Genomic DNA, 9,809 nt, shown 5'->3' with positions numbered 1-9,809 from the left:
GAGTAGCTGTGGGTTTTGAGGGGCATTCTTCATACACTGGTGAGGCAGTAGTTCTCTAGGCGAAGTGCGGGGGAGCCGGGAAGGCTCGAGGTGTGGGAAGGAGTGGCTGCACCCCTCGGACGGACGCCGGGGACGTGGGAGCGGGTGAAAGTTGGCGCCGCGGGCTGGACAGGAGGGGGCGCTGTTGTAGAGGGAGTCGCCATCGCCAAGGTTGGATGGCCCGCCCGGGCTGAGAGAAGGCTTAGTCTGCGCGGAAGACCTAGCGGCCACCGACGGGACGGGTCGTGCGGAGGATGGGGTGACCCGAGTACTGAATACCACCGTGGGGCTGCTTAGGCGGAAACCACAGGGGCGAAGAGCCCGAACCGCAGAGCGATCTGTGAACTTCGCTCCGTTCCCCGCTACCGGAGGGGCCCAGCCTCGAGTCCCCGTGCTTGTTTCCTCATTTAAGTAGAGAGCAGAGTCAAACACCGAATGCAAGGTTGCTATTCTAGTGCAGTGAGGGTCACGTGTGTGCCGTCATGCCTGGTGACAATAGATCCTCCCTCCCTCCCTCCTCCTCCCGCCCCGTGCCATGATATAGGATTTGCCGAGAGCAGGGGTGTTACCGTGGGACAGAGGTTGCGGGGACAGGGTGAGGGTGACAGTAAAGGCAGGGATATGGCTTAACCTAGAGTAGAGATAGGACTTGGGGAGCCATAGATAAGGATGGGGCAAAACCCTGCGTAGTAAAGGCCGACGTAGAGTGTGACCTCAGTGGAGGTGGGCGGGGAGAAGGAGGATGGCGAGTGGCAAGTGTGGAGGCCACGCCTTTGGGGCCCGGAGCTGCCTGGTTTTAGGTCTCCCGGGGGAGGAGCTGCTCGGCCGCGGGCGGAGCTACGAGCTGGGCCCGGCTTAGTGGTTGCGCTCCCGCTGGTGGCTCTCTTTCTTTAGCCGCCCACACTGTGGCTGCCGTCCCGAGCCATGGTCTGCCGAGCTCTCCTGCTCCTGACTTTCCTATCACTCGGGGCCGCCACAACCATCCGGCCTAGGCTAAAGACCCTCGGCAGCCTGCACTTGTCAACTAATCCCACACCCGACCCTGCTGTAGCCAGTAAATACTCAGTTCTTTACTTCCAACAGAAGGTAAGCGGAGGCTGGGGAGTAAGGGTTCTAGGTCCCACATCCCAACCGCCCGCCCGTACCTTGCTTGGCTGTTAGAGCTTTGATGGAGCACCGCCGCCCACTCCAAAATTCAGACTCTGATACTTAGGACTTGGCTTGGTCTTAGTTCTCATTTTCTGGAGGGTAGCCTTAAGCTATTCGAGTGTTTCCCAACAGAGACCACAAAAATGTATTCTTCCAGTTCTGGAGGTTCCAAGATACATAATTTTAACACTTCATCTCTGAAAATGCCTCAATCAAAACTCTCTCTCTCTCTCTCTCTCTCTCTCTCTCTCTCTCTCTCTCTCTCTCTTTAACCTTGGCCAAAACCAGATTCTGGAGACTAACCTTTGACCCCATATCTCTCAACTCAAATTCTAGTGTATGGAGGCTTACCTTCACCTTTAGGTCTTTCAACATAAATTCTAATGTACCCATTACATAATGTAGCAGAGTAAAGGATCAGCCTCTTCGCTTCACTAAACTGCTTCTCTCAGCTGAAATGTTACCTTTAGAGGCTGAAGGTCTGTATCTGGCTCTGAGGTGAGTGCAAGGATCAGGTCTCTCTGGTCTTTAACTTGACTTCACAGTTTTAAGACAGGCTTCTCCAATGCCTTTGCATTTGACTGCAGCATGAGACATTACCCTGTACGTCTGAATGGAAAAGTACCTGTGTCCTCTGAAATGACAAGGATATATAATTCTATAGTTCTAGGAGTCTCTGAGGCCTGAATGCACAGGCACTGGGATTAGAAAGAGTACAGTAGTCTGATCTTGGCTTTAGAGATCACATCAGGATTCTGGCCTTACTCTGTAATCTTGGACAGGTTACAGTTAGTTTCTGAGCCAAGTTTCTTGGTTTACTGAAGAAGGTTGCAGTGATGACTAACTGAAGCAGGTAGGTACCATACCTCTAGCAGAGTAGCTGTCTTAAATAGACAGTTATTGATGCATGGTTGCTGATGTGAAGTTTGACTAGGAATTTGGGAAAAAGGGAAGATGGGGTTGTAGAACAATTTAATTTTGAAGTAAAAAAAGACCTAGAAATTTGAGTTTGGGTTTCAAAAGAAAGAAAGAAAAGGAAGAAAGCAAGCAAGAAAGAAAGAAAGAAAGAAAAAGAAAGAAAGAAAAGAAGGAAGGAAAACATTTTAATTTCAGCTGAGGTAGCAGACGCCTTTCTGGGACAGCCCCTTTAATCTCTACAGTTTCTTTATTTGTAAGCTGAGAAGTTGGAGTCAGGACCATGGAGCTTTGTGCTTTCCCTAGGAAAAACCTTTCTGTGGAGCCAGGTGCTATGGCTGTCTAGCTGACGTGAAGGCTGTTGTGACGTGTGTTAAGAACCCTAGGACTTCCTCTTTCCTCTCTGCTCTCTATACACACAAAACAAAGCTGAACTCAGGGCTTTTCCTTATGGAGCTATCCTCAATCCTTGTACTGAAACTTTGAATTTTTTATGCATATTTAATTCTTTACAGCATACAGTTATTAACAGTAAAGTTAGAGAAGTTAGAGGGAGAAGCTTTAGAATATATGATTTCTCTGGGAATAATGCTTTGCTTCAGGAGAATGGAAGTGTAAAGGGGTGGAATGATACTAGTTTCTGTCTCTCTCTCTCTCTCTCTCTCTCTCTCTCTCTCTCTCTCTCTCTCTCTCTCTCTCTCTCTCGCTGTGTGTGTGTGTGTGTGTGTGCGTGTGTTACTCGCCAGGGCACATATGAAGAACAGGGGAGGATGTGACTCTCTGTCTTATTCCCTTGAATGGGAGAATGTTTTCTCATTGAACCTGGAAGCATGTCTTTACCTGTGATGTTAGGGTTACAGGCGAGTATGGTGCCATGGCTGACTTTTTGAGCGGGTGCTAAGGTCTGAACTCCGGTTCTTAGATTTGCATGACAGCTGCTCTTACTCGCTGAGCCATCCAATTCCCTCCCCATCCATTGTTTTTATAAATATAATTTAAGACATTTTTAAAAAATATTTCAGAAGTTAGATGACAAGTGTCTTAGCTAGGGTTTCATTGCAACTCTTTATCTTTTTATTTTTTTATTTTTTGGTTTCTCAAGACAAAGTTTCTCTGTGTTTAACCCTGGCTGCCCTGGGACTCACTTTGCAAAACAGGCTGGCCTTGAACTCACAGAGATCCACCTGCTTCTGTCTGCCACGCACTGGGATTAAAGGCTTGCACCACCACACTCAGATCTCAGCAACTCTTATAAAGGGAAACATTTAACTGGGGCTGGCTTACAGTTGCAGAGGTTCAGTCCATTACCATCATGTAGGAAGCATGCAGCATGCATGCAGACATGGTCCTGGAGGAGCCAAGAGTTCTACATCTTGATCTTCAGGCAGCTGGGAGTAGTTGGAGCACATATAACCTTAAAGCCCACCCCCACAGTGACATACTTTTCTTGAACAAGGCCACACCTACTACAGCAAGATCTTATCTTCTAGTAGTGCCACTCCCTTTGGGCCAAGCATTTATGCACATGAGTCTATGGGGGCCATTCCTGTTCAGATCATCACAGCTAGTTGATTTTTGATTTTACTCAGCAAAACTTGGTACTTTTGGCTTGTACTGAGTTTATACTTTTAGACACTTTTACTGCCATGTCTTAATGATGTGCTGCTGGGAATTAAACCAGGGCTTTGTGCATGTTAGGCAAGTACCAACTGTGTTGTATCTCTGTCCCAAATTTACTTTTTTTGTGTTATTTATGTGGTCTATGTATATGTTTGTGTGGTCTGTGTATATGTTATGTGTGTACAGTTACACATGCATATATGTGTGGATGTTTGCAGAGAGTCTCTTCCTTAATTGTTTCCCATCTAACTTTATGAGATAGGATTTCTCACTGAATTTGGCTAGCCAACCCATGAGCTCTAGAGATCTTCCTGTCTCTGCCTCCTTGGGTCTAGCATTACAGGAAAAGCCATGCCCAGTGCTTTAGAGTGTGTGTGTATGAGGGAAATTCAGAGCTCCCTCTTTACTGACTCTTTACTGACTTTACTGGCTCTTTACTGACTGCACTGTCATCTTAGTCCCCACGTACACATTCTTAACAGAAGTTTATTCTTAAATATATAACACAGCCCCAAGACATGGCATCCCAGTCATACCTGGCAAGAGAGGTCTTAGCAAGCAAGGAATAGAACCACGGGTCACAAGGAAGAGCTTTGTTTTGCCAGATTTCATAATTCTACCTGTGTCCAGAAGGGCTTTCTCCAACCTTTGCTTTTATCTCCCTGAATTCCTATCTCTTCCTATTTCAGCTTGAATACTTTATCTGTCTAGTTGTCTGCCTTGCTGTGATTATGCCTCTTTGGAAACTGCTGATTTTGCACCCAGCTATTCCCTGTAACTTCTGCTCAGTGTTTCTATTAGGCTTTGTCTTGTTCCAGTGTGGGCCTCATGGCTGTCAGCTCCCGCAGGCCTTCCCACAGCTTCTTGGTTAGTCGTGGGGTGAGCACTCAGCGGCCTTGGTGTGTTGATGGATGCACACTCTTTCAGTTCTGCTTTCTGTTCCTGTTTGGTGTTCCCCTTCCCTACTTTTGCCCCAGTGGCCTGATGTCTGCTAAAATGCAGCTGCAAGAAGCTGCTTGGAAGAAGATACTGATAACATCTTCCCCTTCTTCCTTGAACTCTTCTTTCATCACTGGCTTCTCTCGTCATAAACTTCTAGAGCTCATCTTTCCCTTAGGCCTGGACGAAAACTACTGTTGTGTTAGTTCTTAACTGTTGCTCTGTTTGATGATGGAAATGTTTCTGGAAGGAGTCTCGGAGATCATGGAACTGACCTCTTAGATGTGAAGGACTGACTCTCATTATGGACGGTGGGTGATAATTAAGAGCAGAGGTTCTAGAGAGACAAGCTGCTTTGAGAATGAACTTTGGCTTTGTCCCATCTGAGTAAATTGATGTCTTGCTTTGGAGGTAGCCCCTATTGTAAGTCAGCAGAAAATGGTAATTACACTACACATCTCACGGGTTTGCTAAGAAGTGTGCTGATATGTGCAAAGTGCTTATCTAGCACAGTGCATGTCACTGGGCAGCCAGGAATTGCTAAGCAATAATTATTTTTATCTCCCTGTTGCTTAATGTTTTAATTTACTTCTCTTTATTCAGAATAATGCATTTAATAATTCCGTATAGCTAAAATTGTTATTCTGGAAAACATGAAAATCTCTTTGAACTTTCTTTGCTATGTTTTATTTAAAAATCTTTGTTTTATAAGTTAATAGACTTGCAACACAGGAATTAATGTTTTTCTTTTGTGAAATGATTTTTCTCTCATGTAAACCTAATAAAAAGAATATCAGATGATTTCTGGTTTTTTTTTCCCTATACTATTTTGAGCTTTGGCAAAATGTAGAAGGAAAATTTAGCAGTGGCTGTTGTTGGAATGGCCTTTTACTAATAAGAGTACTAAAAGAATAATTCTTTGTAGTAGCTGAGTGTCTAACGTTCTATCACGTTAGACACTCAGCTAATGTTAAAGATGTAACTAAATACAAAATTAACTTTGGAGTTTTAACTGTTAGCACATTTTGTGCTTCATGACATCTAGACACAGACATTTCAATGTGTATTCTAGATTCAGCCTTCAACTAATTTGTGACATGATCTTGGCCAGTTGCTTAACTTCCTCAATTATCCTGTACTAACATTTAGAATAGGATTGGCCATGCTTGTTTCTAATGTGCCTTTAGTTCTTTTGTCACTAGAGCCTCTAGCCTGTAGTGCTCTGCAGGAGGAGCAACAGTGTGGCCCAGATTTGGGTTTTACATAGCGTGAATTGCCCTTGGTGAATTGCTCCTGTACAGCATTTCCATCTTGACTCTGAACAAGATATAAGCAAAGTACATTTCAACTCAACAGTTGTCATTTCTACCACTGAATATCTGTGGCTTCAGTTTGCCTGGTTATAGGCAGACTGGAGAGGAAAGAATATCAGTAGGGAAGAGTCCTTGTGATATGCCTTAATTGTCTTCACTCCTCATGCTTACAGTGCTACTCACATGTCAGGTGGGTTTTACTTTCCCTGACCTCCCACTCAGATGGAGTCCTGCTGCGCATCATGTACTGGCTTGGAATCTGAGATCCTCCTGCTCAGACTCCCTTGCAGAGAGACTGGAGTTTGGTTCTCAGCATCCATGTCAAAAGTGGCTTATAACGGCCTATGATATATGGAGGAGAGTTATAAAAGATATTTTTGTTATGGCTCACAATATTTAAAAGTCCTAGGTGTCATTTGCTAATTGTAAATGAATTAACATTTTTTGAGTATATATTCTGGGCCAGATACTATGTAGCTTTCATTTTGACAGTGCTTTATCCAAGCTAGGCAAGTGCTCTGTCCCTGAGCTACATGCTTAGTCTCTCATATCTATTTGAATATATTACAACTCTTTCTTGGAATGTAGGTTTTTTTTTTCAAAACATTATTTCTGTTTACATGTTTTTTTTATTCGATATAATTTATTTACATTTCAAATGATTTCCTCTTTTCTAGCCCCCCCACTCCCCGAAAGTCCTGTAAGCCCCCTTCTCTTCCCCTGTCCTCCCACCCACCCCTTCCCACTTCCCCGTTCTGGTTTTGCCGAATACTGTTTCACTGAGTCTTTCCAGAACCAGGGGCCACTCCTCCTTTCTTCTTGTACCTCATTTGATGTGTGGATTATGTTTTGTGAATGTAGGTTTTAGTAGAAATTATAGAACATAGCTAGATCAAGCTATTAAAGGTTAATAATTGTGCCACTTTTTGATCTGTTGCTTCAATATCTCTGGTCTTTCCTTGACATTATGATGTGTATATGTTGTAAGTAATAATAAGAATCCCTGGTGAATCTGTTTATTTTCCACATTATTATTTAGCCTTTATAACAATCTTGTAAGGTTGTTGCCCATTTTAGAAGTGAGACTATTGGAATTTTGAAAGATCAAAGAAGACACATCTTGTTTATTCTATTCGTAAAATAACTAGTTTTTAAAGCTGAAACTGTAACTAATTTGTGGTGTACTTGTAAAGTGGTGTCTTGTTACTCTTAAAAATTATGATCTTGAAGCACATGATGGTGTAGGAAAATGCTCATCAGTGAGAAAGGAAAACAGAAAAGTGTATCGTATTGCATGAATCCATTTCCCACTGCTCCAACAAAATGTCTGAAGGTGAGGACTTTATAAATAATGGAACAGTGTTGAGTATGACAGCTTAGGTAGCAGCATAGCATTGAGTCCCATAGCTGCATCATATCCCTGCAGCGCCTAATACTGGGAGATATTATCTGATAAGACAGGAAGCCAGAGAACACAGTGGAGGCAGCCCATCCTTTTATAACTTGTTTTAGGAAAACTCATTTCCTGAGTAAATTTCTTAGAGGGGAGTGGCCCCAAGTGACCTACTTAGCTCTCGTCAGGCTCCACCTCTTATAGATTTCACCACTTCCTAATGTCACATGCTCAAGACCAAACTCAGCACGTGGATATGTGGAGGGGACAAACTACATTTAACACATACTGAAAATGTGTCTTTATGTTCATCTATTATTTATTGGTTGCTTGTTTTATTCTATGCACTTTTCTAGTGACTAGGGAAAGGACTTTCTCTGCAGTATTCTAGGTGGATCAGGTACACAAACTCAAGAGATAGGCCTGTGTCTGGTGAGAAGAATTCTAAGGCCAGTGTGGCTAGCATACATGTGTCAGGAAAGAAGAGGGAGGGGACAAGGTAGTAAGATAGAAAAAGGGGACAGACTACATGGGGACCTTGACTATTATAAAGGATTGAGTATTAAATATTTGGTGAGAAGCCTTTTGAATATGAACAGCAGAAGAGTGGCATGTTCTGACTGATGTTTTAACAAATGTAATCTGGCTATTGTGTTAAGAATGGACTGTGGAGGGGAACCAGCTGGAGCAGGAAAAGTAGGCTACTGCAAATTAATAATAATAATAATAATAATAATAATAATAATAAATTCAGATTACAGTGTTGACTTGAATTAGTTCCATAGTAGTAGAAGCATGAGAAATGCTCAAGTTCAGGGATTTCTCTGAAGTCATAGTTTAAAGGTATAGTGAATAAAATAGATATGGGGTAAGAGATAATTGGTTTCATGGTTTCTTTACCTGAACACATTGTTAGATGAAATCGTCATGTACTAAGACGGAGAAGGCTTTGGGAGGAATACATTTGGGGATGGGAGGAGACAAAGAACTCGTTCTTTAGATGTGTTACTTGAGTCAGGAGTTCTGAAGAGAGGTAGAGCAGGAAGCATAGTTGAAGTTGTTTTAGTATGCTGATGAGCTATAAAGTCAAGGCTGGAAAAAAACGGCAGAGGAGCTAGTGAAGATGTTATCTTATAGACAGATGTTCATCTTAGCTGAGGATGGTGAAGCATGCTGCATTTTTTGTTACTCGGGAGGCAGAGGTAGGAGGATCAGCCCAGACAGCCAGGTGAGACATGGCCATCGAAACAATACTTCAAGGATGTGATTACAGCCATTGGCCACAGGATTTAAGACGTGTGAGCAGGTGAGTGAGGCTGAGTGGACTTAAGGGCAGTCGAGGCTGAAGGACTTAGTGGCTCATGACAGAAGTACTGAAGAGTGATGGCCAAAGAAAATGGAATACTTGACGCTCACTGCAAGGTTGGTGTGACCGGGGATGGCAAGATCCTGTAGCACTGTCTGGTTTTCACTCTGAGGCTGCAACCCACTGATAAGTTTCTAATCTGTTCTCCACACATGGTCATTCCTTTCCTGGCTCTGTTCTGCTGCCCACATTGTTCCCTTCAGTTGGCTCTGTTGGCCTTTCCTGCCTTTATCAGTCTCATCCATTCATCCAGGTCTAAAGCTCTATCGAAGACACTGCCACAGCCAGGAGTCAATTCAAAATTTGGAGAGTATGGCTGGCCAGCTCTTTATACTTTTATGGTGGCTGGAATCTTTTTCCTTCCTTGTGTTATGGTATTTGTTTTGTATCCTTTTAGTAATGCCCTGCCTCTTATCTTCCTTAGGCAGGGTCTCAGTGCATAGTACAGGCTAGCATCAAGCAATGATCCATTTGTGTCTACATCCAAAGTGCTTAGATTTTAGGTGGCCTGCATGTGCCACCACATATGACTTCTTACTCGTTTTAAAAAAACTAAACCATTGTCTTAAAAACATCCATGTTCTCCCGTGGCACACTGAGTATTAGTGTTCTTAGGATGCTGTCTTCACAAATCTTCTTACTCTGTCTCATTTGCCTTCCGTCTTGTCCACTTCAGCAGACATTGAAGTAAGGAAGAGTTGTGTGTCTGCTGATGGTGGTAGTTACATAAGTTTATATCCCAAGGTCTCTTCTTGATGAACACGTGAGAGTAGGTCTGTTTCTTTTCATTCTGTTTCTTTTAATAGTCTGCAAGCTGCAGGTAGCTGCAGGTTCTGCAAGGAAGAAGCTCAATCCTTCTTCCACCTTGCCTACAAAGAGATTCAGAAGGTAACAATTTAATTCCATACTTTTTTGTATCTAGATGGTGGCTGTAGAAAGGGTAATAAAATGAAAATATTAGGGAAAATGTGGGCCAAGAATATACCTCACTCAGTTAAGTGCTTACCTTGGAAGCATGAGGACCAGAGTTTAATCCCTGGAACTCATGTTTGAAAAAACAAAACAACAAAACCGT

General features: G+C 43.2%; 1 protein-coding gene across 2 annotated transcripts in view; it reads left to right on the top strand.

The window, feature by feature from the left end:
* The first annotated feature begins 896 nt into the window (after positions 1-896).
* The window catches only part of LOC127665914 (lysosomal Pro-X carboxypeptidase), a 48,703-nt gene continuing 39,790 nt past the window's right edge, over positions 897-9,809 (top strand). Inside the window, exon 1 of one of the 2 annotated variants that reach the window (XM_052158536.1) lies at positions 897-1,125. In XM_052158536.1, the coding sequence (XP_052014496.1) occupies positions 964-1,125 (162 nt within the window). In that variant the 5' untranslated portion in view covers positions 897-963. The remainder of the gene's footprint in view (positions 1,126-9,809) is intronic. The other variant, XM_052158544.1, reaches the window with a different exon arrangement.

The sequence above is a fragment of the Apodemus sylvaticus genome, chromosome 1 (genome assembly GCF_947179515.1).
Source record: "Apodemus sylvaticus chromosome 1, mApoSyl1.1, whole genome shotgun sequence".
NCBI classification, from domain to species: domain Eukaryota; kingdom Metazoa; phylum Chordata; class Mammalia; order Rodentia; family Muridae; genus Apodemus; species Apodemus sylvaticus.
Note: the sequence above shows the minus strand (reverse complement) of the source record. Positions and strands in the feature narration are given on the sequence as shown.